At 44.1% G+C, this 27,170-nt stretch overlaps 1 protein-coding gene across 6 annotated transcripts in view; it reads right to left on the reverse strand.

The window, feature by feature from the left end:
• Positions 1 to 225: 225 nt before the first annotated feature.
• The window catches only part of SENP7 (SUMO specific peptidase 7), a 133,512-nt gene continuing 106,567 nt past the window's right edge, over positions 226 to 27,170 (reverse strand). For all 6 annotated transcript variants that reach the window (XM_040336605.1, XM_040336604.1, XM_040336603.1 and 3 more), the window contains 7 exons: positions 26,175 to 26,267; positions 23,945 to 24,135; positions 23,455 to 23,495; positions 17,521 to 17,558; positions 17,138 to 17,206; positions 3,070 to 3,220; positions 226 to 954 (listed from right to left, as the gene is read on the reverse strand). In XM_040336605.1, the coding sequence (XP_040192539.1) occupies positions 823 to 954; positions 3,070 to 3,220; positions 17,138 to 17,206; positions 17,521 to 17,558; positions 23,455 to 23,495; positions 23,945 to 24,135; positions 26,175 to 26,267 (715 nt within the window). In that variant the 3' untranslated portion in view covers positions 226 to 822. The remainder of the gene's footprint in view (positions 955 to 3,069; positions 3,221 to 17,137; positions 17,207 to 17,520; positions 17,559 to 23,454; positions 23,496 to 23,944; positions 24,136 to 26,174; positions 26,268 to 27,170) is intronic.

Here is a 27,170-nt window from a genome sequence, read left to right on the forward strand (position 1 = left end):
CATAGAAATGAATGGGCAGCGTGGCCGAACTCCCGCTGCAGCGGCGCTCTGCAGGTGTATTTAACCCTTTTTCGGCAGCTAGCAGTCGAATACCTCCGAAGAAACTACAGCAAATCGCCGCTAAAAATGGCGTCACTTTACCGCCCACGCCGCAGTGTGAAAGCGGCCTATGTGCTTTTGAGCTCATTTTATTGTCCTATACTGGTATGGAAAAAACACTCCAAGTATCCGTTGGGAAACCCTTTATAAATTTACTATTGACGTAGTATTAGAACATGTAAAAAAAAAATGTATTCAGCTTACTTACAAACAAAATATCAATATTTACATTACATTTTAATTTAAATATCTAGAATATAAATAATGGCAACATGTTTCAGAACATAGTTAACCTTGCTCACACGGGTGCCAATTTCTGCACACTGAACAGCCCCTTTGTTTATGCATCTCTAGCCAGCAGGTGCTGCATGCAGGCAGCCCATTCAAGTCTGTTAGGATGCAGCAGCCGTATGGGCACAGCCGCCTGTCCTAATGCTACAGGTGCAGGAGAATGGCCCTGAATGCAGACGTGTACATTCAAGGACACTCTCCCACATCTGCACTCCTGTCACATTAGGACAAATCCATGCAGCCACTGTGTCTTGGTAAAATTGAATGGGCAGCCTGTGCTCAACATCTGCCAGCAGTTAGACACACAATCAAATGACCCATTCCCAGGATACAGCATCAACACCCATCTGAATGAGACTTCCTATAGTCTTCTTTTAGAAGAAACAGTCATTCATGTAAATAGTTATAGAACAAGGCTGTACGGAATCTTTATTAACTCTTCTTTGTTTGTTCTACATGTAGCCGAAGAATTAAGTCTCTGATCTTTTCTCGCTTATTTCTCACTGCGTAGGAGGGAAACCAGTTCTCCAAATGCAACGGAGTCTCAAAGTTCTCAATTGGTTTCTACAAGACAATTTTGATGAAGATGACAGTTAGAAATGCAGCATATTTACAACCATGACCATTAGAAATCTAATAAGGAGCATAAAATAAATAGCATTAAATAAAAACTCTGCTAAATTCATGTGATCTTGCCTATGTATCAAAATATTTCTAAATCTTTTTAACTCTTCCATCCAGTCTCTCCTCTTGCATGCATAATGAAGAAGGGATAATGAGTATTCTTGGCTCACTAGACCTGTTGCACTAAATGCCAAGTCGAATGCCTGTGCAGGATACAATGCCTAAAGAAACATTACAAGCAATCACCATGGTGTGGGGTAAAGGTAGGGCTCCCAAGATGTTAATGAGTTTGCACCAATTTGGATGCACTGTCTTCATTGCTGTAATAGAAGGCAGAAAACTAGTTAACCACTTCAGCCCCGGAAGGGTTTACCCCCTTCCTGACCAAGCCATTTATTGCGATATGGCACTGCGTCGCTGTAACTGACAATTGCGCGGTCGTGCGACATTGTGCCCAAACTATTTTAATTTTTTTCCCCCACAAACAGAGCTTTCTTTGGTGGTATTTGATCATCTCTTCGGTTTTTACTTAAACAAAATAAGAGCGACAATTTAAAAAAAAAAAGTTTTTGCTATATCTCCAAATTTTAAACAAAAATGTGTTCCTCGGTTTAGGCCGCTAAATAGTCTTCTATTTGGTAAAAAAAAATTAAATGAGCGTATATTGATTGGTTTACGCAAAAGTTATAGCGTCTACAAAATAGGGAATTTATGGCATTTTTATTTTGCTAGCAATGGCGGCGATCTGCAATATTTTTTTTCGGGAATACAACATTTGACACATTCTTGGGACCATTGACATTTATACAGCGATTAGTGCATTTTTATAGCACTGTCCGCTGTATAAATGTCACTGGAAGGGAAGGGGTTAACACTACGGGGTGATCAAGGGGTTAAATGTCCCCTCAGAGTGTGTGTTCTGGGGGGGGGGGAATGACTTGGGGAGGAGAGATCGGTGTTCATACTTGACATGAACGCATGATCGTTCTTCTGTTAGATAACCGGGATCTGTGTGTTTACAGCGATCGCGGGGCGCTTGTCATTTGCCCAGGGGAGCCAACCTGCTGGTCCAGAAGAGGTTAACCAACCATGAGTATGCTGATAAGCTCTCTCGTAGTTCACTGACATTTTAAAAACGGCCCATATACAGGTATGAGCTGAAAGCTGTAGACAGTGTCTGCAGGTGCCTGACCTTGCACACAAGACCTGCTGGTTGCAGGTGCAACGCTCTTCACTTTCCCAAAAAAATTGCAGTTACTTATTTTTTGAAGGTGAACTTATCCTTTAATTTCAGAGTGATTTCTCTGTAAGGGAGAAAAAGCTCATCACCTCAAAAAAAAAAAATCATGGAGTAGGGCAGAGTTATAGGGGAGGCATCCAAAGGGCAGGTCCTCAATTTTCCAGTGTCCTATCACCTGGAGGTACTAGCCTATAACCCAGGGCCTACGAATACTCAAATTCTCCTGTGCATTGCCTTAAAGAGAAGTAAACCCAGATGGGTTTTAATTCCCTTGCAAAGTAAAAGCATTATAGGCCAGTATGCATCGCATACTAGCCCATTATGTGGCACTTGCCTGCAAACAAAGTCCACAATGTCCCCGCTGGTGGAAGCATCCAGATTCGTCCCACTTCCATCCAGGGCTGCGGACTCCGACTCTCTGACAAGAGCCACGTGACATCACTACCACGCATGCTTGTGGGAGCCGCCACTAACTGCACACACTGGGGAAGAAATGGCTCGGAGGGCCATTTCTTCACTATGTATGCGCCGATAACCTATCTTTCAGTGTTGTCACATATAAAGATATAGAATAAAATATTTACAAAAAATGTGAGGGGTGTACTCACTCTTGTGAGATACTGTATATTACTCATTTTCCTTAGGGTTCATACCTTTTGAGCCACACTTTGGTATCACTTTTGGTGTGTAATATGTGTTATTTTTAGCGCTGCACTATATTGTATAACATGTTTTATGCACTACTTTATGTCTAGTGAAGTGCCAACAGCTTTGTATATCCTCAAAGCTCAATCTTTTCCTACTTTCAAACCCACCTGAGAGAAGCTTTCTACATATTGCAAGAGGTACAAGCCACAGTCTGTGCTGTTGTTCTGCTTTGGTACTTTAGGAATAAGTTCTCTCATAGAGGACCTGCTGAATTCCCGTTGCAATTTTTTTTTTACTCGACACTCCACCTTCAAATAGCTATCAAAAAGGAAAAAAAAAAAAATGATGAAGGCAACAAACAGGTGTGTATATACAGGACAGTAATAGTGTCATACAAGCATAGCCTAGTATTTACTTATTATTGATTAACCACTTCAGCCCCAGACCATTTGGCTGCCAAATGACCGGGCACTTTTGGTGATTTTGGCACTGCATCGCTTTAACCGACGTGGCTCCCAAACAAAATTGATGTGTTTTTCCCCACAAATGGAGCTTTCTTTTGGTGGCATTTGATCACCTCTGCGGTTTTTATTTTTGCGCTATAAACAAAAATAGAGCGACAATTTGAAAAAAGCAATATTTTGTACTTTTTTGATATAATAGCCCCAATTTTTTTTTTAAAGCAAATTCTTTTTTTTCTCAGTTTAGACCGATACGTAGTCTACATATTTTTGTTAATTAGAAAAAAAAAATGGCAATAAGCGTATATTGATTGGTTTCCACAAGTTATAGCGTCTACAAAATAGGGGGTAGTTTTAAGGCTTTTTTTATCGTGACTGCGACGTTATGGCAGACAAATCAGACACTTTTGACACTATTTTGGGACCATTTATACAGCGATCAGCGCTATAAAATGCACTGATCACTGCCAGTCACATTTATACAGTAAAGGGGGCTAACCAGTAGGGGCGGGGAATGGGTTAAGTGTGTCCTAGGGAGTGATTCAATGCTGTGTCACCAGGCAGAGCAGGGAGATGTCTTGTTTACAAAGGCACCCCCCATTTCCCGTTCTGCCGTTTTTCTGTAACCCGATTGCAGGACACCGGCAGACAGAGTCCGCTAGCACGGTCGCGGCGGCGGGCGCTCGCTAGGGGGCAGGTTCAAAGCAACGTGTGTGTGTGTGTGTGTGTGTATATATGTATGTGTGTGTGTATATATATATACATATACACGTTGCTTTGCCTGCCCATGCCATTCTGCTGACGTAAATCTGTGTGAGGCAGTCATCAAGCGATTAAAGAAATCCTCCACTCTTGAGGGAGGGGAAAAAACAACAACAATCCTGTCTGGGTGATCACTGTACATAGCAGGGATTTTATCAAACTTTGTCTAGTCCTGTCTATTTTGCTTCTGAAGAAAAGCAGTTTATTTTCTGCAGAGTAAATCTGAATGGGAGTTACTCTTCCATTATTAAGCTAATGCACTTGCAGTGTTCTAGTATGGAAATGCAGGGTCTGAATCCCTTTAGACATGATTAACCTTTGTTGCAGAGGATGCCTAAAATCAGACTTGTATCAGAGCCCTGGTTCACATCCATGCAGTTCCCCTACAACCACTTTTGCTCGGGCACAGTGGCCCATTCATTAGCTGGGGCTGATGTACCCACTCGAAATTCAGGGGAAAGGTTCCTGAACCTTTTCAAAAAATGTGGCCACAGTGAAACCACATAGTGCAGTGTGGGAAATTGCCCTGTGGTTTCCAGTGTGTGGCGATGCCATTGTAATTGAATGTTTAAAAAAAAAAAAAAATAGGATTTTTTGTACTCACCGTAAAATCCTTTTCTCTGAAGTCCATGGACGGACACAGCTCCTTAAATCTTGACAAGTGGGTTATGTTCCCTGTTTACAGGAGAGGACTAGGCAGAAACATGTTAAATAGTTAAATACATGTTACATTAACAGAGTTGAACAGCCCCGCCCAGGGGGCGGTCCCTCCAGACATAACCCTCCTCACTGCAGCTTGCAGCCTCAGTTCGTAACAAGCAGTACAAACCTAAAAAGGAGGGGTGGGAGCTGTGTCCGTCCATGGACTTCAGAGAAAAGGATTTTACGGTGAGTACAAAAAATCCTATTTTCTCTTATCGTCCATGGACGGACACAGCTCCTTAAATCTTGACAAGTGGGACGTCCCCAAGCAGTGTCAAAAAACGAGGGGTGGGAAATTTATCAGTAAAAACAATTTTAACTTCACCCCAAAACAAGCAGAACTCCTCAACGGAGGAGGTGCAACTTTAAACAGCCGCCGGCAAAAACTAGCGGCTGAAAAAAACATAAGATGCACTCACAGCAACCATGTAAATTCTGGAAAAAGCGTGAACGGACGAGCAAATCGCCGCCTCGCACACCTGTGAGACCGACGCATGATGTCGGAAAAAAAAAAAAAAAAAAAAAAAAAAACCCCAGGAAGCACCAATTGCCCTGGTCGAAAGTGCCGTGACCGGAAAGGGGGGCCCGCCCTTAGGAGCATAGGCCTGTATGACGGCCTGCCCGATCCACCGAGAAATGGTGGTCGACGAGACCGCCAGGCCCTTTTGTGGACCAGACACCGACACAAAAGAGAGTCAGAAGCTCCGAAATGGAGCCGTAGTAGACTGGTATACCCGCAAAGCACGGACCACGCCTAAAGTATGAAAGGCCAAAACCTCCTTCGGAAGAAGGGAAGGTCGCGGGCGCACCATCACCTAATCCTTATGGGGGATCAAGCATGGCGAATTAAAGAGAAAACCGCCAACTCAGAAACCCCTCTAACAGAGGTAAAGGCCACTAAAGGGGCCACCTTCTGAGATAGTGTCAAGAGAAAATCTCTCTGATGTTTCCAAAAGGAAGGTTCCTGAAGAACCGAGAGCACCAGAGTCAAAACGCATGGGGGAAGAGATGGGCCAAGAGGGGAAAGTATATGACAAACCCCTTGCACACAAAAAAAGGGGACCCACCAGGGAACGGGCCGCAAAAAGGCCACTAAAAGAACACAGCCAAGGCTGAAATCTGCCCCCAAACGGTGCTTTAAGCAATTTTTAGATCCAATCCAAGCTTTAAAAAACAGCAGGACCCTGGACACCGAGAGTACACCCGTGGATGTCACTCCATCCCTTCGCACCAAGAGAGGTGCGACGGTAGATCCTCCGGAAGAAGACTACGGTGCCCTGTTGAGATGACAGAGTCAGACAGACCCTGGTCACCTAAAGTCTGGCTTCCAATAACCATGTTAAGCAAGTCAGTGACTGTACAACAGGAGGAAGTATGGGACCTTGAGACAGGAACCTCCTGTACCAGGCGCCCGATATCAGCGTACCAAGGACGCCGAGATTAATCTGGAGCTTTTAGAATCATCGGGATCTCCTCAGCATCCACTCTGTGGAGCGGCCGAGGAAGCAACTACCATGGAGGAATGGCAAAAAAATCACCGATACAGACAACACAGGGCCACCAGCGCGACTGACGCGTCTGTACAAGATCACTAGACCTGGCCACTAACTGACACCCTTGCGGCGGAGACAAGCTGCCAGGAGATCCATGCCATGTGAGGCTCACCTCCTGTAAGGGAGCCGAAACACCCCAAGCACAAAGACCAGTCGCCCTGGTCCAGCATCTGGCGACTCCAGTAGTCCGCCTGCCGGCATACCTGATGGTAGACTGAAGCCACGGCCGTGGCGTTGTCCGGCTGAAACCAGATCGGTCGACCACAAGGAGAAGCATAGCCTGATCGCCTAAAATAGTAGGACAATGAACAGTAGACAGCACCTGGTATTCCCAGGCGGTCTCCCACCAGGCACTAGCCAGGCCCGACCCTGGGTAGCTACCGAGACCAGACACATTCAAGGAGGTGTGGTCATAGGTCCACGCAAGTCCAGCGACTCAGGGCCGACTGGACCCCCCAGTTTTGTGAACCTCCAGGTTCACAACCCGTGAGCTGGCATCCGTCGTAAACACCGACCACTGGAAGGAAGAAACAACTTCCCGGACCGAAGAGTCGGGAATCTCTGTCACCAACTCAGAGAGACTCTGACTAGGTGGCGCACAGGAATCTAATGATTTCAGAGACAAGAGATTTTTACCACCTGGACAGTAGTTCCACTGGAAAACCAGGGTGTGGAACTGGGCATACAGTACCACCTTGAAGGAGGCTACCCACAGACCCCAAACCAGCAGGCGCCCGGAGAGAAGACCGATTGCGTGATGCCAATACCTTCTCTGCAGACTGAAGAGTCTGCAATTTCTCCAGGGGAAGAAGGACCTTTGCCACTGAGGAGTCTGGATCAACACTAGATACTCCAACGCTGAGTTGGAACCTAGCATGCCCATAATTTGAACCCTGGGTCGCACACATGGAGGGCAGGCTTGCTGCCACTGAGCTACACTTTCTGGCCTAAACATTTAACATCCACCCGAATCTTCGGAGGGTCTGAATGGGAATAACCCATCCACTAGGTCGGAGACAGAAGCTGCTCTCAGAAGAAAGTCGTCAAAGTAGCCAATGAGGCAAAGCCTCGCTGTCCCAACAAAATTCAAATAAGTGCGAGCTCCTAGCTGAAAACCCATGGTGCTGACGCCAGATCAAAAGGGAGGGCCACAGGCTGACAGAGACCCTTCTCTCATCACGAAGCACAGAAAAAAATACTGTGACATGTGCAAAACGGGACATGCATGTATGCGTCCCTGATGTCCGAGGACGTCATGACATCCCCCGGATACCACCGAACAAATGGATTCCATGCGGAACTACCCGACGTTCACAAAGGTATTTAGGGCCTGAGGCCCATAGAAAACCCCCAAAACTCTCGTCCTGCAGGAAAGGTAAAATTACCTTGCAGCTTAGCAAATCCCACACTGCCCAAGGCAGACCGAGGGGCCGGGAGGGGAAGACACAAGGACAGAACTTTGTTCTGTGGATAGGAGGAAACCCTATCTAGTACTCCGAAGAGACCACCTCGCAGACCCACTAGTCGGAGAGCAGGGAGGTTTCACTGAATTGTGAACCTGCAAGCCGCCCCTCCCACCTAGAGACAGGGAGGGAAGGCTACATACATTGTCAGGATTTGGGTGCCGGCGTGATCGGCTTATGCACCCAGGGACAGATTAGTCCCCCAGCTGGGCCTTTGACGGCCTGGGAGGGTTGCCCCTAAATAATACACACACATAGTGTGTATGTATATTATGTAGGTGTATGCACACATGTCTTTGGAGGAAACCGGAGTACCCGGAGGAAACCCACGCAGACACAGGGAGCGACAATGCAAGCTCCAGGCAGATTGGCGTCAGTGTGCAGATTGGCGTCAGTGTGCAGATTCGAACCAATGACTCTTTTGCTGCCAAGTAATGGAGTTAAGCACTACACCACCGTGTGCATAAAACCATTCTGAAACAGACGCCCTGGATAACAAGGGCGCAGCATTCAATGAAGCATCACAGACCTATATGAGGCCCTGGACCAGCTGGTCCGCTAGGCTAATAACCTCAGGAGGGAGTCGGTGCTCCTCCACTGTCTGGTGCAAAATGCTCACTCTGTGAGTTGTATACAGCACTAGGGGTCAGGACTACTCCAAGATGGCCGCCGAGCGTTCAGAACGCGGCCACAGGAAAATGGCCAGCACAATGTAAGCTGCGCCATAGCGTGGCTACGATAAAATGGGCGCCAATGGGAGTTTTCAATGTAATTGAAACACCTCCCAAAAAATAGCGCCAGCGACCACTGAGACCCCAGTGTAGTGGCCACAATAGGCCGCAAGCCAGACCCCAGCATGGTAAACATGGAACGGGTCAGTACTTCGGATCTTCTATCAGTCAGATCCATACAAGTAGGAGCTCCCGCCCGGCGGTGAGGGACTACAAAAGCCCTCAGTGGCTTTTCTCACTCCGCATCTCAGAAATTATCAAAGAAGGGCACAGAAGGAAAAACCTACACAGCGGTCTGATTTGTGTGATCCAAAAAAGACCGAGCCCTCGGCGGAAACCCAGCTGCACTATGCAGCTTAGGAGAGTCCCTTGCAGCAGTAAAAAGCGCACCCATAAATGCCTTATTCTGCCTTTTTTTTTTTTTTTTTTTTTTTAACTAGGTACCTAGTCCATGGCTCCATAACAGAGCATTCCCCAGGGGATAACGGGGAAGGGGGCACTCTTTTACCGCCCGCCCGCAGTCCACCCCCACCCTGGCACAAACTGTGTCCAGGACTAACAATAAAAACTCTGTGGGAATCCCAGGTGCTAACACCTGCTGCCACCACCAGCATGTGGGGAAGGACCCAGATACTGACTCCAATATTTACATAGTGTGTATTATAATATGCACACCTGTCCATACAAATAGACAAAAGCTCCTAGAGCCCTATTCAGGGCCTCTCACCCACTTGCTGCGCTGACCAGGGGTAACCAGGGGACTCCCTCAGGAGGAGACTGCCCAGCGCTGCCTGTGAGAGGAAAAGAACCGTGAGGTAACTCTGCAGGGACCTGTGTTTAAACAGGAAAAGCCTCCTAGGGCTGTTTTATTTAAGCATAAGACACAGATACAGCATAAAAAGCAAAACCGTTACAGGTGTCACCAATCAGTCAGCGTCTGCTGAAGTATAATCATAAACATCTGTGCTCATCACAGGGCTTTTTACCTCACAGGAAAGCCCAATACAAAAAAGAAAAAGCACAGGCCAGATAACACAGTCCCCTCAGGAAGGCCCCCTCCCCCCTGACAGCGGCAATGTTAGCAATGCAGCAAGGGAAAGGAGCAGGGAAGTAAGGGGAAGGGACCCCCGAACCCCAGGAATGCCCAGCCGTACCAACCCACCGAAGCAGGAGGGACTGTACTTACCCGTCCAAGCGAGGACTCGCTGACGCATTCCTGACAGAACTACAACCGCAATGGAGGTAGCTGTCGGCCCGGTCCACTGTGAGTGAGACAACACCACAGCTCAGTCATATGTGGACCTCGGAGCAAAGCTCACTGGCCCCCCCAGGAGTCATGGGGTATGGCGTGGCAGACCAAGCCTCTTTGCATAGGTGTGCCCACGCTTGCTGGTCGGACTGAGTAGACTACAAGGATCTATAATATCCAGCCTGTCTCTCAGCCAACAGTTGAAAGAAGATTCTTCAAGAAAAAGTGAAAATAAAATAAAATAAGATAGAATAAAATAAAATTTCTCCTCAGGGCGCTGGGCCCAAAGGGAGCCATACGTCCTTCTCCTTTGCTAGGCAGAACGAAACTGAGGCTGCAAGCTGCAGTGAGGAGGGTTATGTCTGGAGGGACCGCCCCCTGGGCGGGGCTGTTCAACTCTGTTAATGTAACATGTATTTAACTATTTAACATGTTTCTGCCTAGTCCTCTCCTGTAAACAGGGAACATAACCCACTTGTCAAGATTTAAGGAGCTGTGTCCGTCCATGGACGATAAGAGAAAACACCTTTCCTTTTCAATTCCTGCACCCACAGAAAAAAAAAAGTGGTGCAGATTAGGAGATGCATGTGGGTACCATTAATTAGGATTAATGGTACCCACATGCATCTCCTGATCTGCATCACCTTTTTTCAGAAAACATTGAATTTTTCAGAAAATTACAGCACTGCAGATTGGAAAGGGGGTGTGTGTGTGTGTGTGTGTGTGTGTGTGTGTTTTTTTTTAAGTAACATTCAATGACAATTATGGCTTGTGTAGAAATTTTGTATAGGCTATATTTTTATTAGCTTGTTCACACCATACATGTAAACTGATGGGAAAACCGTGCAGATTTCATTTGCAGAGACATAGGTTTACACATCAGTTTTAATGTACGTTAACATTCATTCGTGTCAGTTACGTGCCCTGTTCACACCACTGTTGCAGATTCCTGAGCAGAAAAAAAAATGTGCATGTGATACCAGTGTTGTGAACAGGGCACGTAGAGAAGATTATTATTATTAATTTTTCTCATTTGTTTTTTTGTGCCCTTGCAGATTGTGAGCAGAAAAATAGGATTTTTATAACAGCTTACCTGTAAAATCCTTTTCTTGGAGTACATCACTGGACACAGAGCTGCATAGCCATTACATGTAGGTTATAGAGTCTACCTTCAGGTGATGGACACTGGTGTAATCAATTAAACAGGAAGTTCCCTCCCTATATAACCCCTCCCCTACTGGGAGTACCTCAGTTTTTGTAGCAAAGCAATAAGTGTCCCAATATCCCCAAACAAGAGGGGTGGGAGCTCTGTGTCCCGTGATGTACTCCAAGAAAAGGATTTTACAGGTAAGCTGTTATAAAAATCCTATTTTCTTTATCGTACATCACGGGACACAGAGCTGCATAGCCATTACATGTGGGATGTCCCAAAGCAATGCTTACTGAGGGGAGGGAGACACCAACAACGCAGACCGCCATCAGACGTGAGGACCTATAATGCTGCCTGAAGCATACTGCGCCAAAAAGCTGCATCCTCTTGCCGTCTTATGTTCACCTGATAGGAGTTAGTGAACGTAAGCACAGATGACCAAGTTGCGGCCTTGAAAATCTGCGTCATAAAGGCTTGGAAATGCATTGCGCATAAAGCGCTTACCATCCTGGTAGGGAGCACCCCCACAAAAAAAAAACAGGGGGAATCCTACTCTAACCACAAGCCTGAATAATAACCTGATGAATCAACCTTAAAAACAGTTGATTTTAGACGCTGCCTGCCCTTTCCTGGGGCCTCCTGGTAGCGCAACAACATCAGTTTTCCGTATCCGAGCAGCCGCTTCAGATAGGCCTAGACCCTTCTTACTCCAACGAGAGAGAGTGTAACCATTTTAATAGCTGACCTGAACACTGCCTGCCCATCTAGGGTCTTCTGGCAGCCCAATAAAAACGTCAGCTTTCTATATCTGAAACCTTCAGGTATTTAACTGCTCTCATCTCAATTGAGAGAAAAGCAATAACCTTTCCTTCCGTGAAACAAGGTTTTGAAAAAAGGGAAGGTAAGAATATCTAGATTCAAATGAATACTAGATCCTTCTAGTAAATAAGGTTGGGTGAGGATGAAAATCACTCTACTTGTAAGAATAATTGAGTATGGCTCTATACCAAGAAAGTTGCCAATACTGAAACTCTCTTGGAGGCTACCACAACCAAGAACACCAATTCCTTGTTAAAGGATGAAGAGAAATATGGTGCATCGGCCCAAGGAGCTGACCCTGTAAGCCGACAAAACTAGAGCCAATCCTCCGAGCACAAGGGCGACCCAACTGGTGGACTTATGCACGTTACCCCTTGTATAACAGCCCGGACCAAAGAGTGTGAAGCAAGCGACCTTTGGAAGCAAGGCCGAGATCGGATCCTTGATGTAACTTAAGGCTAGCTCTGTCTCCTTTCCAAATGTAGGAAGGCAGGAATTTTACCTTTGACAAACTTCCACGGATGCCACCATCTGGTTTCACACCAGGAACATGGGCCTTCCAGACCGTAGGATATCTGGTCCTGGAGGCCAGCTCTCTTGTATGAATCAAGGGAATTGCCGCTGATTCTGAAAGCCCCGATCCTCGAGAATGTGGGCTATAATAGCCAGACCATTAATTCACCTGTTGCAAGGTAGGATGTAATACCCCCTGCAAAGTAGGCCTGGACAAGATGTAAGGGACTGTGAGTCCTCTACTACCACCCTTACTGTTCCTGCACCGAGAGGTCGTCAGGGTTATGCCGGATTAATCAGGCCAGCTTCCGTTCTCCTCTAATGTTGCATAGAAGCCACAAAAGTCGCAGCACTGGGGGGAGAGACACAACCAGTGACAACTGGTCCCCCCCCAGATTACAAACACATCTGCCCCGCATGCGGGTGGATCCTTTATCCTTGACCCCAAGCTGTTCAATCTCTTGTTGAGCCTGGACGCCAATACATCTTATGTACAGGGTACTATTTCTGTGACATTTGGTCAGGAAAACAGTCGGGGTGTAGAGGTCATTCTCCCGGAGACACTTGTTGACGGCTCCAGCGAATCGCCTGCCAATTCTGCATTTCATTAAATGACGAATATCAATAGGCAAGGCACAAGCTCCTCCTTGGTAAATTAAGTAAATCACTAGTATGGCATAGTCTGATTGTACTCTGACAGAACCAACCTGCCACCTGAACGTTCAGGCCCCTAAGCCAGATGCTCCATCGGTAGCTCTAGCTGACAGATAAGGCTCCCTTGGAGCTTGACTACTTCCCCTGGGCCATGGTCTCTTCCTGACCTGGCAAACCCTTTTAGTTAAGAATCACCAAGAGGAATTCCAGCATATCTCTGGGACCGGGTTCTTTGGATAATGCTAGGTCAAGATCCACTCTTTCTAGGCCGACAAAATACTGTTTATAACAGCCCTGAATAAAAGTTAGTATAGGGAACTGTCTTGAATGAAGCCAGCATCTTCCCTAGTGCCTTAATCAAAAGGCCAAAAGTAAGGAACTGTTCCTTGCCGTGACCACATAGACCAGTTTTCTTATAGCGATGGTCTTGTCGGAGGCAAAAAAACTCTCCTTTTTGGACTGTGCCAAACATACCCAGCTTCTTGTCAAATGAAAGAATGTATCTTTAGAGTTCCAGATACTTGACCATGCTGGACACCCTTAGGTCCAGCCATGCTACTGACTGACCCATCAGCAGGAGTTTGCTTCGGTATGCCATTACTGCTATACCCTGGGCCTACAGACCTGCTAGAGGCGGGCCCTAGCACCCTGACAACCCAGGCACGGAGGCTAACCCAAAAGGGCAAGACCACCAACTGGAGATAGTGCTGTTCCCCTGCGAAACGCAGACAACCTCTGCAGACCCAAGTAAATAAACACATATGCAACTGGCTCCCCATGTGTGTATGTGGCAAGTGTTAAAGCCATATGCCTCAATGGAAGTGTGTGTACATGGCAGCGTGTGTTCCTGGAAGCATGAATTCATATAAATATGTTTTAAGCAAAACATGCATATAGCATGTGTGCTCTGGAACAAGCATCTTGCAAGCAAGCATGCGCTATAAACGTGTTATGCAACAATGTGCAACATGAACCCATGCAGACACGTATTTCTATGCAAACACAAGGAATCCTGTATTGCTTAATTAGGCCGCCATGTGCAACTTTAAAGTAATCATGCATCCTTATGCGATTCAGCATCTTCCATGCGATCAACATCTTATGCATTTTAAGCATTACTGTGCGGACAAGAACCCTTGTGTGACTAAAGACTCTTGTGTGACCAAGCACCCCTGTGCGATCCAGCATCCTTATGCACTCAAGTGTCTTAATGCGACTTTAGGCATTTCTGTGAAACAAGCCTCTCTATGTGATCAAGTATCCTTGGGTAATCCAGGACGCTGTTGATCCGACAACCATGTGTGATCCAGCTTCTTTTTGCATTCAAGCATCTTTAAGCGATCTTTAGGCATTCTTGTAGAAACAAGCCTCTCTGTGCGACCAAAATATCCTCGAGTAATCAAGGACTTGGGTGATCGGGTAATCATGTGTGATTCAGCATTTTTATGCCTTCAAGCCTCTTTATGCGATTCTAGGCATTTCTGTGGAAACAAGCCTCTTTGTGTGACCAAATATCCTTGGGGAATCAAGGACTTGGGTGATCAAGTAATCATGTGTGATTCCAGCATTTTTATGCATACAAGCATCTTTATGCGATTTTAGGCACTTCTGTGGAAACAAGCCTCTCTGTGTGACCAAATATCCTTGGGTAATCCAGGACGCGGATGATCAGGTAACCATGTGTGATGCAGCATCTTTTTTGCATCCAAGCAACTTTATGCGATTTTAGGCATTTCTGTGGAAACAAACCACTTCTGTGTGACCAAACATACTTGGGTAATCAAGGATTTGGGTGATCAGGTAACCTTGTGTGATCCAGCATTTTTATACATACAAACGTCTTTATGCGATTTTAGGCCTTTCTGTGGAAACAAGTCTCTCTGTGTGACCAAATATCCTTGGGTAATCCAGGACTTGAGTGATCAGGTAACTAGCATCTTTATGCACTCAAGCATTTCTATGCAACTCTAACAAACATGCAACACCATACAGACAGAAACATGTATCCTTATGCGATCCACAATAAAACATGCTCTGTTACTTGTTTTTATCCCACATGCATTCCAAACTCATGTATCTTATGCAACATGCGGACTGGTAAAGAGGAAGTTATCCTCTGTAGATGTGCGTTTCCTCAATTAAGAGACGTTAGCAATGTGTACCAGCAACTGTGCATCCCTCAGATGTGCATTTGGTTAGCCTGAAGCCGACACCAGGCTGAGGACCATATGGAGGTCTTACTAGCCACCTATAGGAAAACCTCTCTTTACACTCTAAGGAGAAGATAGAGGCTTTGGCCAAGTAGGCAAAAAGAAGTTATATGCATCATGAATCTCTGAAAAGACTGCAGGTGCAATCAGAACCTGTAGGGCTTTTGATAGCTTCTCCTCGTTAGGCTGCAGCTCCTGTCTCCTGTCCTCTGACAGTGAACCTTCATCCCCAGCTCTTCTAATCCCTTTGTTTAAGGATTAAAGCAGGAAAAGGGACACACCCTGCTTTTTTTTTTTTTTTTGCTTCTTGTGAGGATGCTGCGAACATAGCAGTTAACCTCTTGTAGAACAACAAATGTGATGCAAAAAACAAAACACATGCAGAGTGGCTGCAATGTTGGGGGAGGCTGCATTGATTGCCTGACAGGTCTGATGGCTCAATCTGTGAGCTGTCTCTACAGGGGAGAATAAGGGGCCACCAGGTTCAGGTGGCGATTCCTTTTTATATTCCTACCCCTGACCTTATTCAATGGGGAGACCAAAGTCCTAAGCTAAAAGCAGAGGAGCTTAACCCAGGTGCATCAACAGCTGAACTTAGTCTGGCAGCAACAATGCCTGCTAATCTGCACAGCTAGATGCGGAGTAGGCGTCTTAGATGAATCTGTATCCAACTCACACAAGGTGCTTGCGTTTGTGTCCCCCTAGCTTTACAGAGCTCTGACGTCTGGGCCTTTTTGAAGAGCCCTCTCTGCGACTGCACTGAGCCGGTGAGCACGTGCGACATGGTAGAGCCTGAAGCTGAGGAAGTGGGACGCACAATAGACCAGCTAACACTTAAGCTTCCGTCTTTGGAAAGCATGGTAAGCGAAAACATCAGGCATGTCTTTTACTGCCCATAGTAGTGGAAAAACAGATAAGACTTGCAGCTACTCATGGAAGACAATGCTTTGCATAGGATTAAGGGCATTTTTTTTTTTTTATGTACCAGCCCCTTCAAGGGGAGATATATGGGTACTACAGCCATCCTGTCTGAACAGACATAGTGGCCCAGGCTACATGCCGGCTAGGGGAGGTATATGGGTGCCCTGAGCCATCCCGTCTCAGAAGACATCGTGGTTTACATTGCCCATGCATAAAAACATAATATAGGCGAGACCCATAGTCCCCTACAGAAGACCTACTGTCGAACCAAGTCCCGTAGGTCCTTCTCTTACCTTTCCACGCTGCAGGGTATTGCCAAGCAAGAGGCCCAATCTTCCCCCTTCACCGTGGGTATAGTCCTAGACCTTCAGGGACCGGGGTCCATGGCAGGAACACCACACCCCTGGACCTATATAGCACCCTGGCAGCAGAAAAAACATTTGGTCCTTAGAAGGCACAAAGTTCTGGAACCCAGGATCCAGCCCTCCGCAGAGAGGCATTATAGGCTAAACCTCGTTCTTCGTACCGAGGCCCGGGTACCGTCCACTTTGGCTATGAAGCACCTTGGACGGATCCGGATTTATGGAGGCTTTTTACATCCAGCATGGATCCCTCCAGTGGAGCTCCTAAGAGCACATGTTAACTCGTGACCAACACCTTAGACACTGATGAAAAAACTGAGGTACTCCCAGTAGGGGAGGGGTTATATAGGGAGGGAACTTCCTGTTTAATTGATTACACCAGTGTCCATCACCTGAAGGTAGACTCTATAACCCACATGTAATGGCTATGCAGCTCTGTGTCCCGTGATGTACGATAAAGAAATGTTATTTCCTAAAATAAAAATAACAAAGTTTCAGCCAAAAACAAATGGTTAAATTGCTCCATCTGCTTTTTATATCTTTAGGGTGTTCAGATCTCTGCAACTTCAGTGGAAGAGTACCTTGTGTTTCAACACAAATTGAAGTAAAAAAATCTCTAACTCTGTGTCACACAAATCTCATATTGGCTCATAATCGTTAGATGGTAGTAAGAAAAGCCACTTACTCTCTCAAGACTTGTACAGTAGTCCTCACTGATCCCGTTGTCAAAGAATCAAAGATCAGAATGCATGGCCTGCATGTCGTGGGGGGAAAAAAAAAACATCTAAACATATGCTATACAAGCACAAGATTAGTGTATACAACATTCTTTCATGAGACACATCCTGAAAACACTTAAAACTGTTACGAATATACTAATGAACTATTCAAAATTTAAAAGGTGGCCTTATACAGGTGTGACGATCAGAGATAAGATTTAATATCTAATACATATAAGATCAAGTTAGCATAGGTGATGCCAATTTAAATTATCATAAAACAATTGGTTAAGCCAATGAAAAGAAGTCATGAGCTATGTACAATGAAAAAGCAAAAATCGATTTTTACCTTTTACACACTTTGCCAATGTGACTTTCTTTTGGTTTCTACAAAAACAAACAAAAAAAGGTAAAGTCACACTAAAAGAATGCTCTGACCATTTATTTAGGCGTTAAACCCTGGTCATAGCATCAGTTAGTAAAGTAACTGCATTTCAGAAAGTTACAAGATATTTCTATTAGGGTTGTCCCGATACCACTTTTTTAGGACTGAGTACAAGTACCGATACTTTTTTTCAAGTAGTCGCCGATACCGAATACCGATACTTTTTTTAAATGTGTCCCCAAATGCAGCCATGTCCCCCACATATGCAGCCATGTCCCCCCCAGCCATGTCCCTCACATATGCAGCCATGTCCCTCACATATGCAGCCATGTCCCTCACATATGCAGCCATGTCCCTCACATATGCAGCCATGTCCCTCTAGCCACGTCCCTCACATATGCAGCCATGTCCCTCTAGCCATGTCCCTCACATATGCAGCCATGTCCCGAGTCCAGCCATGTCCCGAGTCCAGCCATGTCCCGAGTCCAGCCATGTCCCGAGTGCAGCCATGTCCCCCATACCTTTGCCGCCGCCGCATGGAGAAGATCACAGCATTCATTTGAATAGCTGTGATGTTCCCGCACGGCGTTTAACCCATGCGGCGGTGCGGTGCGATGCGGCGGCGGCAGCGGCGGGGGGGAAGTATTCTATTTAGGTATCGGGGGTATTTGCACGAGTACGAGTACTCCCGCAAATACTCGGTATCGGTCCCGATACCGATACTGGTATCTGGACAACCCTAATTTCTATTTTATAACCAATTGTAATCAACTTTATTTAGACTACATATTAGGTTTTATTCTAGTCTATTACAATAAGGCTCAAATAATCCATCACTTGTTCATCTCACTTGGCCCCTTTTCTGCCTGACATGCAGAAGTCATGCCCAATGAAGCTTGTGAACTAGTTGGACCAACCAGTGGGTTCAATTGAGACAAAGATTCCCAATGGAAATGGCATGCATCTCAGGATATTAAGCGACATACCTGGTTTAAACGTTTATTCTTAACTGGTGGACTGCATGTAGGGGACACTGAACATCTAAGGCCCCGTACACACGACCGGATCTGTCCGCTGATATTTGTCCGCGGACCAGTTTCAGCAGACAAGTTCGGTCGTGTGTACGGCCTATCCGACCGTTTTCCAGCGGACAAAAATTTCTTAGCACGTTAAGAAACCTGTCCGCCGGACATGTCCGGTCGTCTGTACAGACTCACCGGACATGTCTGATCGACCGCCATCCCTCGCATGCGTCGAAGTGATTCGACGCATGCATGGAAGTATTTACCTTCCAGGGCCGCGCACGTCGCCGCGGCCACGTCACCGCGTATCCTGTCCGCGGGGATTTTGGTTTGATGGTGTGTACAAGCATCAGACCAAAATCCGGCAGCGGACATGTCCGATGAAAACGGTCCGGCGGACCGTTTTCATCAGACAGTCCGTCCGTGTGTACGAGGCCTAAGCCTCCAGTAAAGTGGGGAGTAATATTTTCTCAATATATTATTTGAACTCTTGCAAACCACTGGTATTTATGTAGTTTATAAGCGGGCAGCACTTGACACATTCCCATACTTTTGTGTAAAAAAAAAAAAATATTTAATGTGCTGTGCTTCTAATTAACAACATTTTGGGGTCTAATTCCCTAAGAATAGTAAACGACACAAAAAAAAAAAAAAAAATATATATATATATATATATATATATATATATATATATATATATATATACACACATACACACATTTTTTTGTTTCAACACAAAACACTAGATACGTAAAGTAATGCCAAACTGTCAGTGCTAATACAATAATTCCTTGCTACTAGTATCAACACAATCTTGAGTCAATTAATTAAAATCTACTAATAAAAATAGTAAGTAAAAAAAAATTATATGGTGCTGTGCAATATAATGAATATAAAATGGTGATATACAACAAATTAGTCCATATAGTAAAATCTCCAATATGTAAAGTGTGCAGTCCAAACAGAGAGCTTCAATTAAGTGCTGTAATCTGAAACATCCAAAAGGTGCCTTCTTTTTTTCCTTCATACATATGTTAACACACACCCTTGTGCAAGCCCCGTTTTAGATGTGTGCTCACCTGAGCATATGACCTCACGCTGAAGCTCTATCAAACGCTTTTTAGTCTGTGAGGGCTAAAACAGTGGAACCTCGGATTGCAAGTAACGCTGTTAAAGAGCGTTTCGCAATACGAGCACTGTATTTGAAAAAAATCCTAACTCGGTTTGTGAGTGTCTCTCAAAACTAGCAGGATTCAGGCCAAAGTGGTGTGCAGTACGGTGTTTGGCCTGAGGTGGGGGGGCGCGCCGGAGCCATTCGAAAGTGCTCGGAAAGACTTGGGAATCGGTTTCTGAGGTTTTTAGGTCAGCCGAGGTGTCCTCGGGCCTTTTCAGACGTTTCCGAGGCTCCCCGGCGCCCCCCACCTCTTGCTGCATGCGGTATTGCATGTCATTGAAGTCTATGTGGAACAAATTATTATTGTTTCCATGGACGTCAACGGGGAAACGCTCTTTCATTTGCGAGCATTCTCCTGGAATGGATTATGCTCGTAATCCGAGGTTCCACTGTATAACAGATATCCTTTCCACCTTCCGCTGCTGACGACTTATGTCTCCTGTATAGATTTACTTGGCGAATCAGATCTTCAGCCTTCACACAGTCTGACTGTATTGCACTATTGTATATTTATTATATTGCACAATCTAATTGAACGGCACTTTATTTATATTTTTTTTATTAGTAGATTTGAATTTAATTGACTCAACAGATTGGGTTGATACTAGTAGCAAGAAATTATTGTATTAGCCCTGACATTTATTTTTGGCATTACTTTGCTTTTATCTAGTGTTTATTGTGTTAAAGTATCCAATCAGTGAGATTATAATTTATTAGGAAATTAGATCCCAAATGTTGTTCATTAGAAGCTTGGCACATTGAATATTTTTATTTTGACTAATATTTTCTCTTTATAATGTATATACCGGGGATTATATTGTCATGGGTACTTATTGTCAAAGCCTTAGTCACATTGCATGATGTGTCGTGGTGCATTGTAGCACAATCACACTGGAATCTACTGTATGTGTGTTGGGGTGCCACTCCGTGAGGACTTTGCACAACAAAATTGGTAGAGCGGTGTTCGGACACTGACACCAAGTTCTTTTCTGTTGAATATTTGAAATGTGGATTTTGTTTGGTGGCACACACGCATTTTGATAGTTACATTTTTCAGGGTTTTTTCCTTGGATTTTTTGTAATTTGGGAATTTTTCCTGGGTTTTTAGTTTTGAAAATATGTTCACTTATGCACTTTTTTTGTTAGCACTGATTAGCAGTTGGTTGCAGTTACAGCAAACCTTGGTTTGAGAGCGTTTTGAAAAGACAAGCAAAATGTTTTAATAATTTTTGCCTTGATATACAAGCGATGTCTTGATACAAGAGTAGCGTCATGTCACAATCGAGTATAAAAAAGAAGAGAGAAGCCTCTAATTGTAGCAATATGGTTACATTTAGCAACTTATTGCTACACTTAGAGGTGCCTCTCTTCTCTACACTGTAAAATAAATTCTTTGATATACAAGTGCTTTGGATTACAAGCATGTTTCTGGAATGAATTATGCTCACAAACCAAGGTTTACTGTATTAGATTGTAAAGAAATCTTCATATTGTATACTGTGGTGACACATACGTAGATTGACACACCTAGTATAATCACACTTGCACTTTGTCTATATAGATAGAGATATATTGAAGGGTTCAGGGAATAGATAGAGATATATTATTTGTTTGTTAGCACTTGCACTTTATCAGTATGTATGTAGTAAATTGATAAGGTGTGTGTGTGTGTGTGTGTAAAAAAGAAAGAAAGAAAAAGAAAAAATTGGGAGTCCATCATTGTTTTTAAGAATGGTTCATGCAATTGTGGATTTTATATAGATTTGCGCTATTTCTGTTCATTTCCTACTAGCCATGCACTAGGATGGAGTAGCTGAAATAATTATTCAGCAGGTTCTGTGGCGCTAATCCCAGTTTGGAATTTTCTAGCAAAAAAAATATTTTAACTTGTAAAACAAGTGTCAGAAATAGGCTTGGTGCAGAAGTAACCCCCTGTGTTACAGAAACGCAAAAGGTGCAAATCCAGCCTTAAAGCGGGGGTTCACCCTAAAAAAAAAATATTTTTTGTCTACCATGCCATCCAGCATACTAGCGTGAGCTACAGTATGCCTTTATTTTTTTGCGCCGTACTCACAGTTTAATCCATTAGGCGTTCCTATGAAGAGGGGAACATGATTGGCGGCCGGCTATGGCGCGTCGCGCTTCCCAAAAATAGACGAAATAGGACTTGGCTCTTCACGGCGCCTGCGCAGTCAGCTCCTAGTCTGGCGCCTGCGCACATATAGCGCCGCGAAGAGCCGAGTCCTACTCCGGCTATTTTCGGGAAGCGTGACGCGCCATAGCCGGCCGTCAATCATGTTCCTCTCTTCATAGGAACGCCTACTCCCCGCGGGGAGTCTGAAACGAAACTAATGGATTAAACTGAGTAGGGTGCAAAAAATAAAAATAAAGGCATACTGTAGCTCACGCTAGTATGCTGGATGGCATGGTAGAAAGTTGTTTTTTAGGGTGAACCTCCGCTTTAAAGTGGAACTCCAGGATGAAAACTGTCACTTTTGATTGGGCCAGCTAAGTTACTTGTAATGCTGGATGGGCTGAAGAAAGGGGGGGGGAAGGTTATTAAACAAGGTTGATTTTTGCAATAACATGGAAAATGGCTAATTGGGCAATCTGATACTCACTGGATCAATAGTCAAAACTGTTATTTAGTATATTTATTTAATTACAAGCTACAGCACAGTATGAAATGTGATTTAAAATATCACTGGCAATAAAGATTTAACTAGCTCTATGCAGTGAAAATGCATACATATCAGAAAGTTAAAAAATGACTATAAAATGTACATAGAAAAATAGTCTGTCCATAGCCTCCTGAAATCGCAAAATGTACTGTGCATCCCTCTAAGTTCCCTTTCACACGATCATCCCACCTGTTCGTTTTTTCAGGAGGATCTGAGCGGGCCACCGATTGACTTGTATGGGCAGGTGGATGTCAGTGGACACATGTGTCTGCTGACACCCGCATGCCATCCAATCCAACAAGATCCACTGAAAACAGATGGCTGGAGCCAAGTTTGCCATCCGTCCAGCAGATCAGATTTGATCTTCCCATAGTGAACAGCGGGTTCCGACAGGTCCGTGCCTGCACAGTGAGCAGAGACAGACCTCTCATCCGCCTGCTCAGCAGGGATCAATGGAGCGATCCCCTGCTGAGCGGATCCACCTTGTGTGAAAGGGGCCTAACAGTGGTGATGTGCTAGGACAAATGGCAACTGGAAACTAAGGAAATCTGATCACATACTAACTGTTGAAAGAAAATGTATATCATTGTAAAGTGTTTCTAAATAGGCCATGCTCTACAACTGTGGGGTGCATTTACATCTCTTAGCAAACATTTAAGACAATTCGTTTTTTGTTTTTTTTAATCATTCAACCAACAGATTCCTCCATCCACACAAGCAAGGTGGATGGAAGAATCCTCCCGTCAGGATTAACAATTGACTTCTGTCAAACAGGGAGGGCCATACACAGATCAACATTTGTCTGGTCCCTGCTGAATTTCTATCCATCTATGCCAAGGTTTAGTTCACATCACAGCAGTCAATAGCTGCACACAATAAATTAGATTATATGCGCATTGAATGTTTTACAGGAATTAAAGGAAATATTTATATAACTATCACATTTATCTAGTATACACATAATTTACAACGACTGCATGTATACATATTTTATACAAATGAACAAACCAAACCCACTTACTGAATAATTTATATTAGAGCTGCGTCCAGAACTACAAGAACCTAAAACAAAATGTTAAAAACAAAGATTTAAAAGAAATGTCAAATTTGTGCATCCTTTAACTTATATTAAATACTGTAAATGTAACAAGACTTTATCTTCCTAAAATCGGTTTGGGGTCTCTCTGCTGATCCCGTGGATGACAGGTCAGTAGCCTCTCCGCACAGCGGACACTGACATAGCCCTCTGTTCTCTATGGAGCGGTCTGATGGAAAACTGACTGCCTGTCCGTTTCCATCTGACTGTCATACGATCCGCCAGATGGATGGGGAACAGATCCCCACCTGTCTATATTTCGTGAACCGGATGGGATGCCACACAAGTCCACTGACATCCGCTGCTCCATAGAGAACAAAGGGTGATCCGATCAGGTCTGCCTGAAAAAAGGACAGGTGGACACAATTGGTTAGCTAAAGTGAAAGGGACCTAATGGAGAGGAAAACATGCGCACCTTCAGATCCACTGTTGCTGTCTTCTACAGCTTCCTCTGTCTTTGACAAGCGGTCATTGAATACAATAACGGAACCACTGCTGGAACGGTCTTTTGTTTTTGAATAAGGAACCACATCCTGTTCTTTCTTGTCCTCATACACAGCTTTTTCCAGCCAGGGGAAACAGATCACTGCAAGGTACCAATGGGAACTATAAGAAAAAGAAAATGTGTTTTTATAGAAATAGTATCAATGTACAAAATTAAAAGGTGTATGTTGAACAGGAGGAAGACTAAATCCATATTCAGAAAATAGATTAAAAAAAAAAAAAAAACACTAAAGGATAACTAAACTGCCCATAAAATATCTAAATTTTGCAATTCAATATGATGGAGCAGACAATTGGTGATAATATACAGCAGTATTGATCTCTATCTCTGCTAAGTAAAAACCACCATCTGTGGAAATGACTTGCCTGCCAGTTATATATTATAGGTACTTTTTGTAGCACCGTCAATTTGCTTTACATAATTATTATACATTCACATCACTCGCTGCCCTCAAGGAGCTTACAATTTAAAGGTCCCTAACTCCCATTGATACATATACATACCAGGGCCAATTTAGACAAGAGCTAATTGACCTACCAGCATGTCTTTGGAGTATGGCAGGAAACCAGAGGAAATCCACACAGGGAGAACATGCAAACTTTGTACGGGTGGTGCCATGGTTGGGATTTAAACCAATGACCCTAGTGCTGCCACGAAGAAGTAATAACCACTTAGACTCCTTTTAGTGGATCCATGTCTGCTTTTCTGTTGGTGAAGCTGTACACAGCAATACACTGTGGACTGGTTAGCTGCAAGGCACTTGCACACAAGGTTCTGTGTAAAAGTTGACAAAAGCATCTTGGAGCCCAATATGCAATAAGCATTGGCAAGTGCAAGACTGACTGCATAAACCTTGAAAAACTTCACCAATCAACTATGGCGTGGTCGGCTGGCTTGGTGCAGACAATGGAAGAGCAGTAATGTATTTGTGTAAAGAAAACCCTTGGACAAGATTGCAAAATACATGGCAAGGGAAGGTGCGTACGATTTAGCAGCAAGGCAAACATTTTATAAAGGCTCTGTTAACCTTTAAACTAAGTAAATCACAGAGCAACACAAGTGGGCCTCTGCTTCTATTTTTGCTAGTCCCAATATACAATTCTAGCAGTTACAAGCTCAGAATACCTGTCCAGCAATGCCAATGTTCTCCTAAGGCCCCTTTCAGACGTGCGGACCGTATGTCCGCATTTTCATTCATCCGTTGCGGATGAAAACGGGACATACATTGGTCCCTATGTGATTGCGGGTGTCAGCAGATGACCATCCGTTGACACCCGTAATCACCCGCCTCCGCAAAGCTTCACTTTTTCGGACGGAAGAAAATCCTATTTTTCTTCCGTCTGGCGGATCGGATGAACATGGACATACGGTCCGTGTTAATCTGATCCCCCATTGGGGAGAGCAGAGGAAAGACAGGGCACAGTGTGCGGGAACCGCCCTGTCAGCCGACGGCTCAGTGGGGATTTTACGGAGGATCCCCGCTGAGCAAAGCGGACACACGGAGGCGGATCATTACTGATCCGCCCATGTGAAAGGGCCCTTACCTCATGCCAAGAACAGACTTTCTCACAATAGAGGTACAATCTGTGACTGTAGATTCCCAGGATTATTATTACTATGTTCAATAAAAGTCTGACAAACGTCTAAAAACTAAGCAGTGAGCTGAGGTCAATGTTGCATCTTCAGATCACACCAACAATGAACAGTTTGCCTAAATATGAACTACTGCACAGAGCAAGGGAAATGCATGGCCAATTATCAAAGCTTGCCAAAAGAAAGAAGATGAGTGTCTCCAACATGGCTGAATCAAGGGACCATCTCATGTTAGTGGCAGCTTTAAACATGTTCATCTTCCCATTATTCAGTGAATAAATTCAAATCAACACAGTTAAAAAAGAAGAAAGAAAAACTCCTTGATGACCTCTATTATTTCATTGCGGAGATGCCTTTAAGAATGACACGTGTGGTTAAACACTTGGCAAAGCAAGTGAATCCTTTTTATTGCAATTATTGTTCATGGATCTCACTTTGTGACACTTAATGCTCCTTAGTATAACAATGTAATAACTGTGCAATGTACTGTGCTGGTAATGAGAAAAGCACAATCAAATGCTTTTTCGCATCTAAAATACTTACTTACTTTTCATTAATTGGTACAAAGATAAAATCCTTTGTAAAGATATCAACATGACGAGTCCAGTTTTTCACACTTTGATGCCTTCTCTCTGCCGTTCTGAAAAACATGTATATTTCTCAAATCTACATTCACCTCACAACACATAAAACTTTCACTTATCGATGTACTGCAACTTGATATTCTTCAGCAACAAATATTTAAAGCAGAATTAGGCTGGCCAGTCATTATACAATTTTCTTGTACCAAAATCATATAATATGAGGTTAAACCTAAAACAATTTCAATTGTGTGTCATCAGGGAGGCCCTTGCACTACATAGTTGAAGGTAAATATAAAGGAAATTTAACAAGAAATTTGTATAATGTATAATGTATGGCCAGCTTTAAAGTCGCATGAAAAAAAAAAAATGCTGACAGGTAGCATTTTTTATGACGGAAGAAACACCATTGGTCTCTTCTATCATACATTCTTCCCTCTGCTTGTCAGCTGTATTGTACACTGAGCTGTAAATGCGCAGCTCAGCATATATTTACAGCCCCACTCTGTGTCATAATGTGACACTTGTGTGCACATACTGGAGTGATGTCATCACAGCTCAGCCATTCAAGTGGTTGAACAGACAGAACCTGGAAAGGAGACCAGGAGAAGATGGCAACGCATCTTGCCAACTGGAGCACTGCTGGTACAGTGCTGAAGGGCATCACGTAACAGGTAAATCTGTCAAATGCGCTTGCATACTAGCACATTACAACATAAACCTCCTGGGGACCATTTAAAAAAAAAGTGAAGCGGGAGTTTAATGCCGCTTTAAATGCTTTGTCTAAAATTACTGCAAAAATGGTGCCACATCCCTAAACGTGTCAATGTATTGAAGATAAAAGGCTTTGAAGGCACGATAATATACAATAAAAACATGGTCACTTTAAGAGATTTATATATGTAACGCAATATGCTGCTATTGTGGTTGGAGTTTGTACATTTATAGATTTTATTCCCGTG

Source organism: Rana temporaria, chromosome 2 (assembly GCF_905171775.1).
Source record: "Rana temporaria chromosome 2, aRanTem1.1, whole genome shotgun sequence".
Lineage (NCBI taxonomy): Eukaryota > Metazoa > Chordata > Amphibia > Anura > Ranidae > Rana > Rana temporaria.